This window comes from Myotis nattereri (genome assembly GCF_964212035.1).
Source record: "Myotis nattereri genome assembly, chromosome: 1".
Lineage (NCBI taxonomy): Eukaryota > Metazoa > Chordata > Mammalia > Chiroptera > Vespertilionidae > Myotis > Myotis nattereri.
In genome coordinates this window covers 200,778,561-200,800,039 of record NC_138075.1, presented here as the reverse complement: position 1 = coordinate 200,800,039, position 21,479 = coordinate 200,778,561, and the positions used below count along the sequence as shown (strand labels likewise).

The 21,479-nt window shown below is 41.4% G+C and overlaps 1 protein-coding gene across 1 annotated transcript in view; it reads right to left on the bottom strand.

The window, feature by feature from the left end:
• Window positions 1–21,479, bottom strand: part of FRYL (FRY like transcription coactivator) — a 245,410-nt gene that overhangs the window by 42,514 nt on the left and 181,417 nt on the right. Inside the window, exons 36-47 of the mRNA XM_081097652.1 lie at window positions 19,369–19,537; window positions 17,212–17,296; window positions 16,569–16,681; window positions 15,466–15,616; window positions 14,673–14,776; window positions 12,946–13,131; window positions 11,153–11,357; window positions 9,219–9,340; window positions 7,844–8,034; window positions 6,210–6,304; window positions 4,562–5,169; window positions 3,956–4,053 (exon numbers count right to left, since the gene is read on the bottom strand). Of these exons, the coding sequence (XP_080953778.1) occupies window positions 3,956–4,053; window positions 4,562–5,169; window positions 6,210–6,304; window positions 7,844–8,034; window positions 9,219–9,340; window positions 11,153–11,357; window positions 12,946–13,131; window positions 14,673–14,776; window positions 15,466–15,616; window positions 16,569–16,681; window positions 17,212–17,296; window positions 19,369–19,537 (2,127 nt within the window). The remainder of the gene's footprint in view (window positions 1–3,955; window positions 4,054–4,561; window positions 5,170–6,209; window positions 6,305–7,843; window positions 8,035–9,218; window positions 9,341–11,152; window positions 11,358–12,945; window positions 13,132–14,672; window positions 14,777–15,465; window positions 15,617–16,568; window positions 16,682–17,211; window positions 17,297–19,368; window positions 19,538–21,479) is intronic.

The following is a 21,479-nucleotide window of genomic DNA, read 5'->3' as shown; positions in this document are numbered from 1 at the left end:
TTTATTTCAATACAGTAGGAAAGTTAAGCAGAAGAGAAAAAAAGGACCTGACATGAAAAGACTAACAATAGATAATATGGAAAGATAATTAATGTCAAATATTCCTGTGGGTGCTAAACAAGTATGGCTTTTTCTCAGTCTGCTGCTCTGTACAGCCATCTTTGGTAAAAGCCCATACATGGTTTTGTAAAAACTATACAAAACAGGCTCAGACTGGGAATTCTCTGGGAGGGTCAGAGATGCCTGCTCCAGACATGCTTTAGTCTGAAGCCACCTGAGGTCCCGCTAGAGCAGTAAATTGCAAAAAGCCTCAATGTGCGCATTATACTCAAAGGACTTCACTGGACTCTGCAGGATGGACCTCAAACTGCTCTTCAGGAAACTGCCTAAAGCTCTTAAGGTCCTTGGCCGATAGTTTTATTTTTCTTTAATATTTTATTTTTTCCTGTTTTTTAGACTCAATAATTTACATTGTCCTATCCCCAAGTTTGCCGATTCTTTCTTATGCATGCTCAAACCTTTTTTTTTTTTTTAAATGTATCTTTGTTATTGAAAATATTACAGATCTACACCCTCTCCCCCAAATCATTATAGGCCACTTCAAAATACACTGACTTCCTGCAGCACCAGGGGAGCTGAATGTTGGGGACCTACTGACCAAATGCACCTGCTTGGTCTGTCTGTGCCCTAAGTCCTAGGCGAAGATGTTCCTTTCATTCTCCTCTGGGGACACCCCAACAAAGCAGAACTGGAGAAGGGCCACACCACTCCCACATTTCTATCGTAAAAAGGCCAGCCTCTGTGAAACTTATTTTAGTTTCTTTTTCCTCACTTATTCTTCCATCTGATTGATGGTTTGTATGTATCGGCACAAGCTGCCTGGAGCAGTGAGTAAAGAAAGTGGTGTTACCTTTTCAACTACAGATTTTGTAACTTTTAGATGACTCTGACTTTTATTTTGACTAATCATGTGGATGTTGTCACTGGAGAGGCCTGCGATACGGAGGTATGCAGACTGTGCAGAGACTAATACAGCACCGTAGAAGCTATTTGATTAGTAAGGTCATTACAACCAGCCGATTTCATGCAGGAGTAGCCTTTTACCCATACAACAAGCACCAGGAAGGAAAAAAAAAATTGGTTGATATGTCTTATATGTATTTCAAAATATACTAAGTTATCATACTATTTTAACAAAAAAATCACATTTTACAATTTCACAATTGGTTCTTTTTCAGGGAAAAAAATTTTTTTTAAACATATTTTATTGATTTTTTTACAGAGAGGAAGGGAGAGGGATAGAGAGCTAGAAACATCAATGAGAGAGAAAGACATCAATCAGCTGCCTCCTGCACATTCCCTACTGGGGATGTGCCCGCAACCAAGGTACATGCCCTTGACCGGAATCGAACCCGGGACCTTTCAGTCCGCAGGCTGACCCTCCATCCACTGAGCCAAACTGGTCAGGGCTCAGGAAAAATTTTTATCTTTCCTGAACAATAAGACATCCCTATAGAATTCTTACATTCTTAAATAATATTTTCCCCTAAAGAATGATTTTTAAAAACCTGTATTTAGGACAAAAGGAATATATGCTGTGCAATTTTATAATAGTCCAAATGCTTTCGATTTTGGAATTACCAGGTTAAAATCGGATCCAAAAAGTCTCATAACAAATGCTTGTAAGAGAACTATTTCTGCCATACAAACAGCTGAAAAGGACAATATCTGTCCTAAGTGCTGCCTCATTTTAGATTCTATGCTTTCCAACGGCACAAACAGTAGACCCAGCGGTATCTGCATAATGAGAAAGCAGGTAATGGCAGAAAATTACTCGACAGCTTAAGTGAGAGACTAATTAAGAAATCAATTTATCCACATCCTGCAGGTTGCCAAAAGCATACAGATGGAACCTCTGTGTGATGCTCAACAGGAAGAAAACAGACTTAAAAAAACACACAATTTATGACTCATGGAAAGCCATATATTTTATTTCTTTAAAAAAAAAAAAAGTATTTGGAATTTCCTATTCTTTGTCTCAAATTATGACAGAGGAGGCTTGACACTTGAGGGGCGTCCACACCTTCCCGGTGGGGTAGCCGGGCTGAGCTGACCCCTGACCCCAGGAGTTTATTCAGCACATTTCGGCGGAGGCTCTTCAATGCTTCTGCTTCCTTTATTAGGGAATCTATGCTTTTTATTTTTTTGAAATCCCAAAGTAAGCCAATATACTTCTCCCCAATATTTTCTTTTTTACCCCTCATAAAGGAAAAAAAAAAGCCCTTGTTTACATTTTTCTGTGTCATTAGAGTATTAAAATGAAAATTATTTTAATGAATTATTTCATATAACTTTTAGACTTCATTCATGCAAATATATTTTGTTGGTTTTTTTTTTTTTAAGGCAAATAATCACCTTCAAAGCAGATGCGTCCATGAACTATAATAATGGCTCTTCTTTTAAAATACATGCTTTTCAAGTAATTACGTTAAGGATCTCTTCTTATTTAGAAATTTAATTTAAAAATGGAATCAACAGAAAAAAATGGGATCAACAGTATGATTTCATTCAGTTTTTTGTCACTAATTAAATATCATCTATCAAGATAATGAAAAGAGTCTTACCCTTATTACTGCTAATGTGGTTAGTTGGGCTGGTAGTACTTGTCACTGCACTGGCACCCAGAGATAAATCTGCACTCAGTGGTGTTGGCATCTGGGCCGCCCAGAGGTGGGTGTTGTATTTGGCTTTCTGCGTGCTTGCTCTGCCCATTTCCTGCCGTGCTGCTTGTTAACTAAATCTCAGCCTATTTTTTTTTTAATTGCTTATATAAAAAGTTCTTCCAGAGGATTTTACTTGCTTGGTTCCCTTCTGATCCCAACTTCTTTGATTTTTTCCCCCCAGTGTTGGTTATCTTACTGACACTGCTATTCACTCACCACCCCCCAGTTCACCTAATTCCTCTTGTATGTAATTCCTTGTAAATTTACATAACTATTTCTTACAACTGTTTTTATTTTTAGTCTGTAAAACTATTTCTAAGACTGAATGTGACCACCCCCCGCAAAAATAATTATTATTAATTAAGTATAAGCAGAAGGCAAAATATGAGAGTTCTTTATTGTTAAGAGAAGAAATTCTTACAAATATAAAATTTAATCACATTCTTTTAAAATTAAGGATTATAACACTTATAAAAAATACTAACAGATGATTTAAAAAGTTCCATTTCTATTTCAGAACTGTCCAATGGAAGGGGAGGAGCCAAATAAGGAAGAAAAGAAATGAAGGGGACAGAGAGAGAAGAGGAAAAGAGTATTAACAGGAGAAAGGCAAATATAAAGAGAGAACTTTCAGAACCTCCCAGTACATTCTGCCTTCTTCCTCCTCAGGGCCTTTGCACATCAACTTCTTCTCCTTAGAAAACGTCCACCCTCAGCCTGTTCTTTGTTTCCTACCCAGGGATCTTACTTGGTTATTCCTATTCAGTCTTCAAAGTCAGCCGACTTCCTAGTGGAAGATTTTGTTTTGTGCTCCTAAAGTACTCTGCCCTCTCGCTGTATTTATGACTCTACGGTGACTGTCTACTTCCTTGATTTCATCCTCTCTCTAAGGCCCGCAGGATAAGTACTCCATGTTCTTTATCACTGTATTTCCAGCACCTCACCCAGTGCTCAGTAAATATGCTAGTGAATAAATGAATGAATTAGAAACTGCCGGAAAGGTAGAGGATAAAGTAGGGAAACAAAGCAGAAAAAGACGGATTTAGAGGAGGTTTCTCTAATGAATTTTATTCACTGTCATTTCAGCAGTTGTAACTTGAGTCATAGAACACCTTTATATGCATAAAAAGAATACAAATTCAGAAAGAAGTGACAGTAAAAAGATCTCCCTTGAAGATAAACTCTAGAAAAACTTCCCTCTCATGTTACCTTTCAGCATAACATTTGCTTACCTTTGCTATCCGGCTGGCTGTTTCTTTGCAAAACTGAGTTGGGCTGTCAAAATGCTGGATTAAGTGAGGCAATAGGCAAAGGATGTTAAGAGGAAAGCCTATATAAAAAAAAAGAAAGCGAACAGTAACCCATGTTATTGCACATAACTTTAAAAGTTAAAAGTATTTTTTTTAAAAATATATTTTATTGATTTTTTACAGAGAGGAAGGGAGAGAGACAGAGAGTTAGAAACATCGATGGGAGAGAAACATCGATCAGCCGCCTCCTGCACATCTCCCACTGGGGATGTGCCCGCAACCCAGGTACATGCCCTTGACCGGAATCGAACCTGGAACCCCTCAGTCCGCAGGCTGACGCTCTATCCACCGAGCCAAACCGGTTTCGGCTAAAGTATTTTTTTAATGGTTCACAGAAACCATTTACTTTTTATTTCCTGGAATACTGGATCTTCTAAATATTTTTAGCTTTTACCAAAAATTTAAGCTATCTCACATATTTAAAAAACTGTAACTGTAGAAAGTCAGAAATTAGATTTCCAAGCAAACAGCAGTTTACATTTCACTACAGTAAAAAGCAAAGCGTAGGAGCGATCCTCTGAGCGGTACCTGACAACTGGGAGGGGTCCACCAGCGAGTGTTTGGAGACAGCAATGAGCTTACTGAGGAGGTGCACGGTCATTTCTTGTGTAGACACTGAGGTAAAACCTTTAAGGAAGAGCTGTTGAAGGCCTGGAAAATTATTCCATTTCAATTTGCTTTGCATGCTTTCGATCTTCTCTCGGCTCTCTGATTTATCCAGAGGCAAATGGATAAGCAGTTTGTTGAGAAGCCGGAGAGCCAGGAGGTATTCATATTCATAGTCGGATTCTAACAAGGAAGCTCCTATCCAAAAAATGGTGGCCATCAAGTTGGCAGGCTCAGTAGTGGACTGCACGTCATACAAGCCCCTCTCTCGCAGAGAGGACAGGCTTCTAGTCCTGGCTAGACTACTGCCATGGTTTATCCGTCCATCCATTATATCCAGTGTGTTGCTTCGCCGCCGGTCACCTCTTCGGTCACCAATTAAACTTAATCTCAAAGAGTTACTCCTTGCGTTACTGTTACATCCCAAGTAACTGCCACTATTGACGGGACTTGTGCTTAGATTTAGTTGTCCAGTGCTTTTCCTGTTAGCTGCATACTTGTTTCCCATTATAGGATCATGATATGAGGTTCTTTAAAAGAGAAAAGACAAATGCATGCACGGTCATTTCTTCCGCTACATTAATTTTATTCTTGAAAACACTGAAAAAACGATAACTGTTCCCAGGGAAAATCATTTTAAAGTCTATCTGACTTTGCTTAATCAAATTTGAGTTCTTCCCTCCACATTAAAACAGAATGTACAACAGCATCTTTTCTACCGTGGCCCACAGTTTGCTTTGAGTTGGATAAGGTCTGACATGCGGTGAAACTTCTGCTGCAGTAGTCATGGACAGCTCTGCTCTGGGACTTAGCGAATGTTACGTCCAAAGCAGACCTCATCTGTCTTATTCCCAGACTTGATGGTCCCACTGGCTCCATTTCTGTCAATGCACCCTCCTTCCAAAAGAACCAACTCAAAAGTTAAGTCTTTGATTTCTCCTCCCCCATATCCAATTATCATCGGCTGAAGAATAATTACAGAATGCTTTCTACCTGTGCCAGCAGTATGCAAACTGTGAAGAATACCTGATAAAATCTACGGGGGAGAGTGATGTCTAAATGGATCCATTTATAGCCTGTTAATTGCTGTTATTATAAAGAAAACACTGTAAGAACCCAAAGGATGAGGTAATTAGCACTTCCCTGGGGTTGGGGGACATCAGAAAAGCTTAGCCAGGATATTTGAGGTGGGACTTGAAGGATATGTCACTTCAGTTAATTTAGGGTTTGCAAGGAAGAGAAAGGGGGAGGGAGGCAGCTCCAGGGAGAAGGAAAGTGTGAGTCTGAGGGGCCTGGCCTGCTGGGGGGACCATGGGACACCAAGTGCCGCGGGAATGGAGCTTGTCAGGGAAGCCCATCTTTGACCAAGAGCAGCAGCATTGCCACGCATGGCTCTGTGACTTCCCACACATCCTCACGGTCTGAGGCTCATTCCCCACTGCTAGTCCGTCCCAATTCTTCGGAACCATTCTCACTACCAGTATTAGAATAAGACAGCGCCATAGCTATACATATTCAGCCACTGAAGTTCTATATACAAATCTACCAGTTGCCTGGTTTAAATTCTTACTGAGAAAGGGCAGAAAGAAGATCATAATGCTTCATGGTTTCAGCCAAAGTATCAATCGCAGATTCCAACGTGAGAAGAAGCTCAATCACAAATCCCTAGAAAAAGGGGCAGACTCTCATTAATTATGCTCTGGAAAACGGACTTCCCAAGGAGATTTAAAAATAGAACAAACTCCACAGTAACATTATAAATTGATTAAACTCTTAAGCAACATGATCTTGCTGATTGATGAAAACTCATCAAATTAATGGCATAAAATGATTATAATGGCACCACAAATTGCTTATGCTAGAGATCTAGGAGCCATCCTTGCTTCTTTCTCTCACATTTAAATCGAATCTATCAACAAGTCTTGAAAATACTACTTTTAATATATCTTAAATATGACCCATTTCCTCTATCTCCACAGGTTCCCTTAATCGAAGCTATCACCAGACTTCAGCTTGGACTCTTATCGTAGCCTCTTACCTGACCCTCCTCGATTTCACTCTTGCTCCGCTAAGGACACTACCTAGCCCCCAGGGCAAGTCTTTGAAAAGCTAATCATATCCATCACCCTCCTCTCAAACCCTTGAGTGGCTTCCCATCAATTCAGAGTAAAACCCTATCTCTCACCAGAGTCTACTAGGCCTCACATGATCCACCCCATCAATCTCCTGCCTTTAGGTAGCCCCATCCAACACTCTCCAGAGCAGCGGTCGCCAACCGGTGGTCTGCGGGGTCCGAAAGGTTGGCGACCGCTCCTCTAGAGACATTGGTTTGCTTGAAGGTCTTCAAAAAAAAGCCTATTGCTTCTGCCTCAGGGCCTTTGCACTTGTCTGCCTTACTTCCCTTGCCAGAAACGTTCTTCCCCAGATTATCACAGGGTTCACTTCTGATGTACGGGTTCAAAAGTCACCTTCTTAGATGATCACATAAAATATTACTCCCTCCTGCCCTGGCTGGTGGGACTCAGCGGTTACAGTGCTGGCCCATGGACCGAAGGGTCTCGGGTTTGATTCCCAGTCAGGGCATGTATGGAAGACAACCCATTGATATCTCTCTTACATCGATGTTTCTCTTTCTCCTTTCCTCTCTCTCTAGAATCAATGTAGAAAAACAAACATATCCTCAGGGGAGGATTAAAATAAAATTGCTCCCTCCTTCCCATCACTCTTTTACCCTCTACTCTACCTTATCATCATAGCATTGCTAAGTAAAATTATGTTGTACATTATTGGTGGATGAAAGGCTTACTTCCCCAATAGAATGTGAGCTCCAGAATGCCAGGCCCTCTGTCTTACTCACTGCCGTATCCCCAGTGTCCCGAACGGTGTAATAGAGACTTAAGTTCTCTACTGCAATACTTCACTCAATGTAGCTTAAGAAATGGAATTCAACACTCCATTTTAAATGTAACTTCTTCTCTCTTTTACCTTCTCATCTCTAATGTCCAGGGACGTGTGTGTGTGTGTAAAGGTAAAGCTTTCTCCGATAGGCACTAAGGTTATGAAAGATTAATCACAAACCCTTGTTAACATCCCACATGACTAATTCTGCATGACCATGATCTTGCCCTACCTGCAGCGACCTGTATTTGGCACTAAGTCCTTTGGCACTAGGTCAATGACTGCGGCACGACTTTAATGAAATACCTGTGCCTCTTCTCCTGGATCCCCCACCGTTTCTACGAGTCTGGAGAGAACGTCAGAAAGTGTAGCTGCAGAAAGAGGCTGCTTTAGGGCCCTGAAAATCTGAAAGGATCTCCCAGCGTAGTGTCGGGAAGAACAGGACAGTGCTGTCTGCAGAGCGACTTCACTAAGATGATGCTCCAAATGAACTGCTTCTGTGAAGAGAAAGGAGGCAAGTCGGTGGCTCTTGTTTTTCAGAACAGAATGCAGGGCGACAGCCAGAGGCTCGTGCCGGCACCGTGCCGGGCAGGCCGGACAGCGCCCCCACGCTATGAGCCAGTGCCTTTTCTCTCCTTCAACCCCATCTGCATGTCGGTGGCTCCTCTGTCTAATCTTCGGGGACATCCCCCTTGAGAACAGGGTTTCTCCTCTCAGCACTACTGACATGTCAGCCAGGTAAGTCTTTGCTGTGCAGTATTCATCGTGCAGCAGCCTCCCTGGCCTCCACCCAACCACACGCCGGGAGTAAGCACTTGCCCCTGCCCCGCATTGTGAGAAAAATGTCTGCAGACAGTGCCAGGTGTCCTGAGGGACAACAGGACCCCTAGGTGAGAAGCACTGCTTCAGACACCTACTTTAAAAAAATATTAATCCTTATTGTTGAAAATATTACAGAGGTTCCCCCTCTTTCCTTCATGGACCCCTCCGCCCTGCTCCTGGCCCCCCCCCCCACCCCCCCCTCCGGCCTTCACCACACTTTGACTATAACTTTCAGAATGTGTTACATTTTAGATCATAGAAGCCAATACCTGTATAAAAAAGAATTTTTAAGTTTGTCACCCCTATATATGTTCCTTAATGTAATTTTTTCTATGACACAATCTCTATATATAAAAGCCAAAGCAACCTTTACGACCGATGACCGGCCAGTAGCTATGAGACACGCTGACCATCAGGCGGCAGATGCTCAATGCAGAGCTGTCCCCTGGTGGTCAGTGCGCTCACACAGCCAACCTCCCGCGGTCCCTCCCCCCAGCCGGCTGGCACCGATCAGGACTGGGTAAGACGGCCCCTATCACCGGCCAGGCCAAGGAACCCCACCCATGCACGAATTCATGCACCGGGCCTCTAGTTGTATTATAATTTCATGATGCCATCATACAGGAAACTAAGCACCCCAGAATGTCCCAAATACCTCTATTTTAAAGGAGTAACTGAACTTTTCTTCAAAGAAAAACAAATCTGTTATCACTAATAAGTAAAAAAAGAAAACCTGCCTAAAACTTTATATTTTAAGCATATTGATATGTCTGCTTTTTGCTAAACATTATCAGAAGTTTTGACATCACATTAAAATACCTTGTGGAAGGGAAATATTATCTCAAACACGGAAAGATACCTGCACTGGACTGCTTGAAAACAGAAACCACGTGTTTCAGGAACGCGGCCAGCTGCTCAGCACTCTTTATGCTGGGGTTCTTGGCGGAAACGTCCTCATGGTTCCAAAGGGGCCCTCTTTTTCTGAAAACAGAACAGATGCAATTCCTTTGGTTTTTAACTCGTATTGACAGTTTTACTCACACTGGCCTAACACACACCATTGCAATTAGAAAGGGTCACACTTGAGTACATCCAATAGCGTGTCACGGTCACACCCTCCTATTACTGTTTATGTACATGGATGAGCAATGAGCCGTGCAGGTAGGGGAAGAGCCAGGTCGGGTAGCATTGCTGTCTTCCATCGTTACAGTCAAATTCTCTCACGGGTAGCAGGGAAAGATGACAAGTTTTGCCAAGCGAGAAGAGTACTGGTCACTGCGTCTGTGTTACAGGCCAATACATTATGTTTGTAGAGGCTGGACTGCATTTAGATTGTAATGCAAGACAATCATGAACTAGTGAAAGCCACAGGGAACGTTTAGGACGGGATAATGTCCTGTTGATTCTTCCTTTAAAACGTTTTTGTATTCTCAAGGCCACCAAGTTGATTAATAAGGGTTACACTCAAAGTGCCCTGAAAACCTTTTCTGTGGCCATGCTGCCTTCAGCCCCTGTCATCCAACACAATGCTAAGAGGCTGGCTGTCTCTCCCACCTTCCCCATTCAGCTCAAGTATCTATACTAATCTATACTAATAAAAGGGTGATATGCTAATTAGAATGGGAGACCTTCCGGGAGACCTTCTGGACGTCCTCCCAGACAAAGCTATGGTGGTGGAGCTGAGGCAGAGGTGGTTAGGGGCAATCAGGCCAGGAGGAGAGGGCAGTTGGGATGATCAGGCCAGCAGGGGGCAGTTGGGGGCAAGTAGGCTGAAAGGGGGTGTGAGTTGGGGGCAAGCAGGCCGGCAGGGGGGGCAGTTGGGGCAAGCAGGCTGGCAGTGGGGGGCAGTTGGGGGTAATCAGGCTGGCGGGGGAGGGGGGATAGTTGGGGGCAATCAGGGCAGTGGGAGGGGCAGTTGGGGGCGAGCAGGCTGACGGGGGGCAGTTGGGGGGGATCAGGCCAGCAAGGGGGGCAGATGGGGGCAAGAAGGCCAGCAGAGAGGGGCAGTTGGGGGTGAGCAGGCTGGCAGGCAGAGTGGTTAGGGGCAATCAGGCAGGTAGGCAGGTGAGCGGTTAGGAGCCAGTGGTCCTGGATTGTGAGAGGGATGTCTGACTGCCGGTTTGGGATCGGGCCTAAACCGGCAGTCGGACATCCCCCGAGGGGTCCCAGATTGGAGAGGGTGCAGGCCGGGCTGAGGGACACACCCCTGTGCACGAATTTCGTGCACTGGGCCACTAGTTTTCAATAATGTCTTCTTCCTTGAAAGAGAAAAGATCTGTAACCTATGGCTGAGGCTTCAGGGCCCTCCTGGTTGCCTTCTCCCGGGCTTTCTTGTCTAGAAACTCCCTTTCCTCAGCGTTACAGCCGGACTGGATTACAGCCCGTTTCCTCACGCCCCCCAGATTCTGCTCCTGCTGTGGAATACCAGCCGTCCCTCCCCTTCTCAGTTTCTTCTATACTTACAGTGCCTTGCAAAGAGTGCACCACAAATAAATACTTGATGGTTGACGGGGGAAGTAGCTGATGCAAGTGGCATATGTAAAACTTAGATACTACAGTATTCTCTTTGGGCACTTGGTCTCCAGGCACAACTGAGGCCCTCCTTGGATACAACAGTGTGAACGCAACAGAAGAATGCTTTGGTGCACCATGATCTTATTAGTAGTGGACAGTATAGACTGGTGTATTTCCAAGCAATGGCACCTCAGAAAAAATAGGGCTCTCTGCCACTGACAAATGAAGGAAGAATTTCGCACATGCATGCTGCCAGACAGTACGAGGTGTCACTGTTACCTTGAGGTAATGAATTCCATGAGGGTCTTGACTTTTCCATCCTGCTCCACAGAGATGTCAACCTCGTTGAGGACAGTGGTGTGCAGATGGGAAATGGCTGAGCTGTTGTTTCCTAAGCTGATACTAGAAGAGGTAGAACTTGAGCTAAGCCCTGAGTCAGTCATAGGGGAGGGCTGGTAATCAGGTATAAAATCACTAACACCTGCTGAAAGAGAAAGGCGGGCATGAACACCAAGCATAAGGAAACCTCACACAGTATTTACTGAATTGAACTATCATTCCTTACAGACTATCTGGCATGCGTGAGAGACTCGGCGCTCCTTCTGACGGAGTTTTTGGGCAAACATTATCTCAGCCTGTTATTCACGTAACCATTTGTATTTACTGTGCAGTCCTCTGCTGCCATCTGCTGCCAAAGGTGAAAGTGGCATTTCCCCAATATTTCAGTGTATTTCCTCAACATTTATTACTCGTCAGTCACATTTCTCTGATGTGAACTGATTTTTGTTATGGAAAGGACTCTATACTTTCTGATTCATTTTACCTAAAGAAAGACAATTTTAAAGTCTATTTGTAATATTTATATTATGTCAATTATTAAATAATTGATAATATTATTATCAATTAATAATAATAATTGACAAAAATAATATTATTAAATAATATTAAAGGATATTACTAGGGAGCATCTTTAGAAAATGGCAAAAGGAGCCTTAAAAACAAATAAGAGCAAACACCTTTAACATAAAAAGGCAGTAAACTTCATTCTATGCATCTTTTAATCATAGTTTTAAAAGGTGAATAAATTTCCTAATAATTGTTGTTTTACTAGGTACAGGGTTATAGAACACAGTTTTAACTTACAAAGTAATTTTATTTCAGTTTTTAAAAACAATTATTTTCTAGATCATCAATTATTAACCTAAGGACACTGATACTGATAAATGGAATAAATAAGTTATGGCTATTAGGAAAGAAGTATAACTTTCAAAGAAAAAAATAATTCACATCAACAGTGAAGTAAATTCTATATTAGATTTTCATTCATTCAAACCTCATTACTTTAAAATGTGTGATTTGAAACTTAATATACTTCAAAATGTGTAACATTGTATTTTATTTATTTACTTATCATTAGTTATGGTCATAAAGTTTTATAAAGATGTCTGACCAGGTGATACAATAAAAATGTATAACATTTTAAATGCAGTAAATATAATCAAGTGAATAAAAAAATTTTTTAATGTCTTCCTTTGTCAATATTTCAGATCTTGACATTAGGAGGGAATCTAATAAAGTTCAACATATTTTTGATGATCAGTGCTTAGTAAATTAAGCACTCTTTCATTGTATCTTCAACTTATATGTTCAGAACTTAAAATTTCTGACAGCCCAGCTGGTGTGGCTCATTGGTTAAGCATCGACCTATGAGTCAGGAGGTCCCGGCTCAATTACCAGTAGGGGATGTGCAAGAGGCAGCCTGTCAATGATTCTCTCTCATCACTGATATTTCTCGCCTTCTCCCATCCTCTCTGAAATCAATAACAATACCTTTAAAAAAAAATTTCTATGACAAAGATACTTAAAAGCAATACAGACTCAAATATTTCAAACTTAATTCCTTCTGTTACTTGTCAATACAAAATGACAATGGTATTAAAATAATAAAACTACATTTTAAAAAAATGTACTCCAGTATTTCAACTTTTATTTACTTGATTTTCTCTATTGCACAATTTTAAATTAATGAAGTACGAGATTCCACTTTCAAATGATACATTTAAAGCAAATACCTGTGAAGGTGTAATCTAAGTGTGCAATCTGTTTGACTGTGAGCACCCTGGGTTCATTAAACTCCTTGTTCCTGAGGAGGACAGAAGCAACAGTCCGGATGTTACTGTTGGGTCCCATCACTATTAGTAAGTGCAGAAGCAGACGTTTACAATGTTCATACACCTCAGGGTGGCAGTGGTCAAACCCTGCAAGGAAGAGCAGAAAATAATCATCAGTAAAGAGAAATAATGAGCACTCTTGCTGCCAAATTAGTATTTTAAAGAAATGCAGAAATTATATAAAATATTTTGTGGGCCCAGTCAGCATGCTCAGTGGCTGAGCGTCAACCTACGAACCAGGAGGTCATGGTTTGATTCCCAGTCAGGGCACAAGCCTGGGTTGCAGGCTCAATCCCCAGTGTGGGGTGTGCAGGAATCAGCCGATCAATGATTGTCTCTCATCATTGATGTTTCTATCTCTCTCTCCCTCTCCCTTCCTCTCTGAAAGCAATAAAAATATATTTTTTTAAAAATTAAAATATTTTATGGAAGATGGTACACTACATAAAGTTTTTTATTGGCCTAGAGCAGTAGTTCTCAACCTTCTGGCCCTTTAAATACAGTTCCTCATATTGTGACCCAACCATAAAATTATTTTCGTTGCTACTTCATAACTGCAATGTTGCTACTATTATGAATCGTAATGTAAATATCTGATATGCAGGATGGTCTTAGGCGACGCCTGTGAAAGGGTTGCTCGAAGGCCAAAGGGGTCGCGACCCACAGGTCGAGAACTGCTGGCCTAGAGTTTGTGCACCATAGCCTACTGTCCTATTGAAATGGGGAAAATCCAGGAGGTAAGTTTTCAATGAGTTTTATGTGTAATCTTAAAAATTAATTACTGTTACATAACACTAGATAAATGATTTTAAAAAGGCAAATATCTTCTGTGCCCAGCACACAACAGAAAATCAGTAGATGCTTGATTACCAAAGGAATGCAGTAATACATTTATGAATGTGCACATCTGGAACACTTGGAAGACGGCTATCTTGACACCAGTCTTACAAGCATGAAAGGCACTGTTTGGTGTGATGGAGCCCAGTGTTTGTTGCACAAGACGCAGTTTCACCTGTAATAATCAGACTAGACGAGGGGTGGGCAAACTTTTTGACTCGAGGGCCACAATGGGTTCTTAAACTGGACCGGAGGGCCGGAACAAAAGCATGGATGGAGTGTTTGTGTGAACTAATATAAATTCAAAGTAAACATCATTACATAAAAGGGTACGGTCTTTTTTTTTTTTTAGTTTTATTCATTTCAAACAGGCCGGATCCGGCCCGCGGGCCGTAGTTTGCCCACGGCTGGACTAGACTGTCTACAAGCCAAGTCTTTTGGGAAACACTTAGAACCCATTTTAATTTTCCATTTACTCTGAACGTTTCCAACCCCAGAGGTAGATTAATTTTACTTTTGCCACAGCTACAGAAGTATTCCTGCGAGAGGGCCTGTGTATTTGTGTGTGCAGTGGGAGGGGCCACAGGTTAGGAAAGGGGACAGACTTGTCTGTGGTTAAAAGAGAGGCTGAGAAGAACCCCACCAGACCATGAGAATCACAGGGAGAAGTGTCTTGGAAATGGCACAGAAAAAACACAGAAACAAACACGTTGAAACTTTGTTAAGTCATACTGCCTTTCAGTTATCACACAAACATAAAAACGAAGGAATTAGTGTCAGATATTTGTTACCTATAAAAATTGCATGAAGAAGAAGATGGAGGTAGCTTCCCCATTCAACCTTCACACTATGATCAATGATCAGATCAGTCAAAAGGATCACTGCTATGTTACACCTATGACAAATAAGAGTATCATTATAAGGTTTCACTGGAGTAAACCTAGAGAAAATTGTATGCAAATCACTTGAAGACTTTAACATTGTATTTTGTAAAAAAATACAAAAAAAAAAAAATACAACTTCTCAAGAAAAACAGAGGAAAAGGAATTAAGCCGAAGAAACTGTTAAGTGACAATTTTAGGGGAAAAAAAACATCTGCTAAAGGCTCCTTCAAGTCAAGGGCCATCTTTTCTTCATCTGCAGCCCTAAGACCTGGCACACTGCTTGCCACATAGTGGGTGTTCAATGCGAGTTTGGTGCATCAATACATTTTCAAAGAATGCAGTAACTGTTCGCCTGTGATTCTGTTAGGTAAAGTTCAGTTTAACTCAGTTCAAAATAACAGTGCCTACCACCATAAGAACCGTCCTTTACAGATGTAGTAACTGGGTCCCAGAAAGGTCAAGTAACTATGCCAGACACCCAGAAAAAGCAGCAGCACACTCAGATTTCATAACACTCATCGTATACAGTCAGGATTGTGAGTTTTCAGATTTCTCAAAACCTAAACACACTGAGCTCATTGGTCGCGGTATCTAAAGAAAGAAGATTTCTTGTCTCCTGTGCTGTCAGATGGCATCGAGAAAGCTGACAGTGTTAAGCAGAATTTGGCTCGTATGAAATAGGAATGACGCTGTAGTCCACCTGTGAAGAGGTAATCCAGGTGATGACGTTTCAGGCAAGTAATCCACCAGTGGTGACCAGCAGCCTCCAGCTGGTGGGAAGGGCAGTGGCTCTCCTTGATTATGCTCCATCACTTTCAGTCGCCAATTAGAATAAAGTGGCATTGAGTCACCTATCAAAATAAAATGATCTCATTTTCTACACCAGCTATTTTCTGCCAATATAAGCAAACTCTAGTAAGACACCAACTATTCATAGCATTGGAAAGTGATCAGAACAATTTCCCACTCTTTTGACATTTGTTTGCTAGGAAAGACCTGGGGTATAGGTATTCTCAAATAAAGCAAGTCAGAGAGAGAGAGGAGAGATACCAATCGAGATAGCGGCCTTTACGTCAAAGCGAAACCACAGTAGCAGTTTCTTATGGTTCCACAATGGATCTCCAAGCCATGGGACCACGTTACAGGTGAAGCTGCCATGTAACAGGGCCTTCTGGTAAGTTACTCATTCTAAATTTCCTGAGAGGGCCAACAAAACCCGTCTGAAAAGGAAATCCGCTCTGCACCAGGGGGGCTGCAGGGTGTGAGAGAACGTGCCACCAGGAAATGTGAGTTCTGTGTGACGTGGGTAAGTCACTTAACCTCTCTGGACCTCAGTTCCATCCTGTGCAAAATGAGGAGCTTGGACCCGGCCATCTTCAGGGCCCCTTCCCAGCCTGAAGGCTTGTGCTTCTATTCTACCCTACCCTAGAGTCACAGTGAACTTGGGTAGACTGTTCACTTTGCAACTGCAAGGGAGAACGCGAATAAAACAGGATTCCAGGGAGAAAGAGCACCTGATTTAAAAAGCAGCCTGTTGCCAGTGTCTGCTCCATGATGCTCTTTGAGAACTATTTTTTTAAGTTCCTTGATTTATCTACCGGGAACCTGGGCTTTTAAAACAAATATTCCCCACTTATACTGTCTCTTAAAATCAAGGCATTTCAGATTATGTTGGAACACCACTAGTGGCAGTTAAATACTCTTCTTAAAAACAAGTTACTGGAAAAAGAGGTTAACATTAATATAATTAATAGTACACCTCACCATTGTAATGATAAAAAAAGAACATTTGGAATGTATTACTTTTTTCTTCTTCATAAGATCCTCCAGAGCTGCTACTGTATCGGGATTCTAGTCTGTGATGTTGGCGATTTAAGTGACTGTTGAGTCCGCTGTAGATGTCCAGGTGCACATAGCTAGGGGAATGATCACTGCAGTTAGTCACGGCTCACGGAAAAACAGTATTTGTACTCTACGTTACACTCTCTATGCTTAAAAGAGAACACAGTACACAAAATATTAGTGAAAGTTTACCATGATAACATCTTAATTTTCACCTCACAAGCCAAAAGCTTAAGCTTATAAGTAAATTATTTCTACCTGAAGGTTTTTGTTAAATTGTTGTGCTAATATTATGTTCTGGTGAAACCTGTTTTATAGGAAACAGGCAGAGTAGACGCCCACTGAGAAAAGTTTAAAAATGTAAACACCAACAGTCACTGACCATCCTCCACCAGCTCATCCCTGAGAGAACATAAAAGGGAGCACATCAGCATCTTTAATGCTGAAACAGTCCACGTGGAAAATTTCCAAAATGGGAATGTTATTTTTTCACTAGAATTCTGGCCCAATGAATACACATCCCAACGCAGAGATGGCCGATTTCCCTGACGACACTCAGTCGCGGTCCGACTGAAAGGCTGAGGAAGGACAGACAAGTGCTTACCTCTCTTCAGCGTTCTCTTTCATGGGCTTGTTATCAAGATTGCCTTCTGAGGGAGCTACCATGGTATTGCTACTGGAAGTAGTTCCTGTAATCAGAAACAAAACAGTACCCGTGCATTTAAAACCTGTAATAACTCAATAGGAGAAAAACACATCAAATTATTGATGTCAAAACTCCAGTAAAATGAGAGCAAAGGCATTGTTAAAAAGGAATGTACTCATAGTGACCAAGAAGGAAAGAAGACAATAGCAACAGAAGTTTGGATGCTGAAAAACAAATGAACAAGAAGTAAATTAAGTGTTAAGAAGGCTGAGTCCTAATCTGGTCGTTAAGGAAACCAAGAAGCTTCCATACCTATATTGTTGAATCTCCAAAAAAGGCTCAGAAATTAGTGGCATCAAGTACCACTGGAAGTAAGGATTGAAGTTGGTGCTAAAAATGGCAGAATTTGGCCTGCCGGTGTGGCTCAGTGATTGAGCGTCAACCTATGAACCAGGGGGTCACGTTTTGATTCCTGGTCAGGGCACAAGCCTGGGTTGCAGGCTTGATCCCCAGTAGGGAGCATGCAGGAGGCAGCCGATCAATGATTCTCATCATTGATGTTTCTATCTATAACTCTCCCTTCATCTCTCTATAAAAAAAGAAAAAAAAAAAAGGGCAGAATAGGTTGAAAATCTATTGCAGAAGTAGTTGGTCCCCAAGATCTATCCCCCCTGCCTCTTATAACTGGGTGGCCATCTCTTTCCACATCCAGAAATCATTTCTGATGAGACTAAATCAGAAGATTTCTGGACTAGGACACCAGGTCCAATTGAGGGAGGAAGAATAGGGGCATTACATCAAAATATACATATTAAAATTTGCCACTGTACCCCCTGCAATCTTCTTACCCCATGGGCTTCCAGAAGGCTTGAAGACTATGTTGTGTGTATCTATGGATTCTATGTATTTGTGCACACCCATGTACGTGCGCGCGCGCGCGCGCGCACACACACACGCACGCACTCACGCACACATCCCTACACCCTCTACTGCAGGCATGTGAGTAGTAGAGTTTTGTCTAGGAAATTGGGTCCAAGAGAAAAGTCCTAGAGACACTTGCATCAGTGAGATCATCGTACAACAAATGACCAAGTCAACAAGTTCCATATATTCCTACAGAACATCCAGTCCACTCTTTTATACTCCACTCTTTATGAAAAGACCAACCTACAATCGGTAGGCTTTTGAGGAAAGCTTTTACTAAGACAAATCAAAACAAACAGTAATACAGAGAAAATAGGAAGTTATGCTGGGAGGAGAAAACTTTATCAGATATAGAAGTGGATAGTTCAACCATGAAACATGAACAGAGTGTTAGTAAAGAAATTCTAATTAAAAAAACCTCTTTGGAATTAAAAATATTCTAGCAGATATGGAAAATTCGACAGAAGCATTATTAGAAATCCTCTAAGAAAGTAGAACAAAAGGCTGAGATAAAAATAGGTGACAAAAAATAAATTTCAAAGATATGAAAGATTTCCAATTATACAGACAGTGTTATAATTAACAGGGAAAAACATTTAATACAAACTGAGTGTTTATAAACAAAGAGTTTCATAAAAATTTAATCTACAATATCCCAGATGTTATAACCAATTTTCACTGGAAGTTATTCCCTCAGGGACTTTGTTTCTTCAATTCAAAATATTATAATAACTATAATATATATATGTGTATATATATATATATATATATAGAGAGAGAGAGAGAGAGAGAGAGAGAGGGAGGGAGAGAGAGAGAGAGAGATACACTCACAAAATTGGACACTATGTACAATATACGCTCAAGTAATGAAAAATAAAATTACAGTGTAATTTCAATTAGTGTTTTCTATATTGAACATTAATTATATTCACTAAAATGAATATAAGGATATATAAATCTATATTCTGATTCTGAATAAGTATATAAATGTTTCCCTCTATAATATTAAGAATCCTTAGATTGCCAAATTTCTTCAGTCATATGAGGATTTACAAAATCCTGTCAAGCTAATTACCATACATGACTCATGTTTGCTCTTATTTTGATGATGTTTAAAGCAAACGCTTGCTAAAACGAACAATTAGGCAAAGCCTCTCTTTTGAGACAGAGTAACCAGTTGTAACTTCTCACCTGAGGTGACAGAAGGGACTTTGTAGCTGGACGTGATGCGGTAATACGGGGGGTTATCCATGTGCGTGACTCCTGCACTGACAGGGTCGGTCAGCTGCAGCTCACTCACCAGCTCTTCCAGCAACTGCATTGTCTTGTCTCTACCTAAATATACAACAACTTTCTTCACCTGTCACAGAGAGGTCATTCAGAAAAGAAAAAGCAAAATCTTTACTTCATAAATCTGTCTTGAGACAAATTTTGTAAGTTCCATTTTAAGGGGTACAATTAATAAGCACAATTAAAATTGAATATCACATCGATCAGCAATAAAACACCAATTAATCAGCTTTATAAATACTATCCTCCCTCTGACCCTCGACATTATATCTTATTAAAATTATCTCAATATATTGTTTAATGATTTCCACAACATTATCTACTTCCTTTACATGTTTGCTCGTTTTCTGTTTGGTTAAAGTAAAGCAAAAGATAATTGCTCTCCTATAACACAATTTATCTTTTTAATGGGAAAAAACTGAATTAATACATCCCAAGTATTCCTCTAATTTTTAGTCCTTTAAACCCGGGATTTATCCTTTATTCTGCGTTCCCATTTCCTACATTCAACCCAGCAGTACAGAGTAGAGAATAAGAAAGGACCTAGAACTAAACTGAACCCACATTACCCCGCCTGGATGGGAATGTACATCTAACACTTACTACCTACAGGAGCCGGAAAGTCACTCTGTTCTCCCTTCTGCAAAACGGGGGCTTCAGACAGCTGTCAGAGCTAAGCAGGTGAAGACGTACAAAGCGCTGTAACCAGTACGGTCTGAGTGAAGTGAAAACAATCCCAGTAGTGTGCCTTGTAGTATGTTCCTCCATGCTTTTCCCCTTACCACTCAGCCAGATGATTCGCATGCACACAGACGTGTGGGAAGCTCTGCTACATATGACCTCTGGAGAAATCCTAAAACAAGCTCTATTCTCTCATACCACAAGTCTTATCATGGTTACCCGCCGCTAACTGACTTCCTACCCAACCCGCTCTACGTGCTAATTCCCTGTTCTCAGGTCCAGTCACCTGGCCGCCGGGTGCACCGCTGCCTCGCTGTGCCTGTTCTGACCTGAGGGGACACTGCTGCCCCCCATCCTGTCAAGTCTTCGAGCCCCACCCTCACCCCAACTCTGCCACCTTCTCCATGACACGTTCACTCCTCCTCACAAACACATCTGGGTTGGAGCTCCAGCTCTACCTACCACGCGACGATGCTAAACGGATGTGTGACTTTAAGGAAATTACTCTTCTCTCTGCCTTGTTTTATTCATCTGTAAAACTGTGGCAATCTTACCAAAATCACAGACTTACTGTGAGGGTTAAATGAAATAATGTAGATGAAGTACCTGTATCGTTTAAAAAATAATTGAGGAATTATTATTATCATTAAAAATGGCTCCTTTTTAAAAATTTATTGGGGTGACATTGGTTAATAAAATTATATAGGTTTCAGGTGTACAATTCTATAATGAATCGTGTAATTGAACGGTGTGTTCACCATCACCACCATTTATCCCCCATTTACCTGCTCCTACCCCCCACCTTTTATATGCTTGAGGACGATAAATACTAGGAAAATCAACAAAGCAGGGAAAGGAAAAGACTCTTGTGTAGGGGGCAGGGCACTTATAGTTTTAGATGGAATGAGCCAGCAAAGGTGTCCATGAGAATGGACCTTTGGGGAAAGACCCAAAGTAGGTGAGGGAGTGTGTACACGTGTGTTTGCATGCATATGTGTATTCAGTTCAACACTCACGGTTGATAGTTTCATAGTCTCTTAACTTGAGCAGATTTAAGAACTGCTTTCCCCCTTACAAGGCAAAGACTGCCTTATTCCTCATGGTCTAGCTCTTACCAAGCTTTCCTTTGCTTCCACACGGGTTTAGGCACTGAACTCTGACTGACCACCCTGCCCCATCTGATATCCCAATGCCAGCACCTGCCCAGCAAAAACTATCACTGTGGTCTCTGCTTCAATAACACTTTCTCTTGAGCATCATCTCTAATCCTCCCAGACAGCCGTGGTGCCAAGTTATTCACTCTCAGTCCTCTGCAGCACTTCTCATGACTG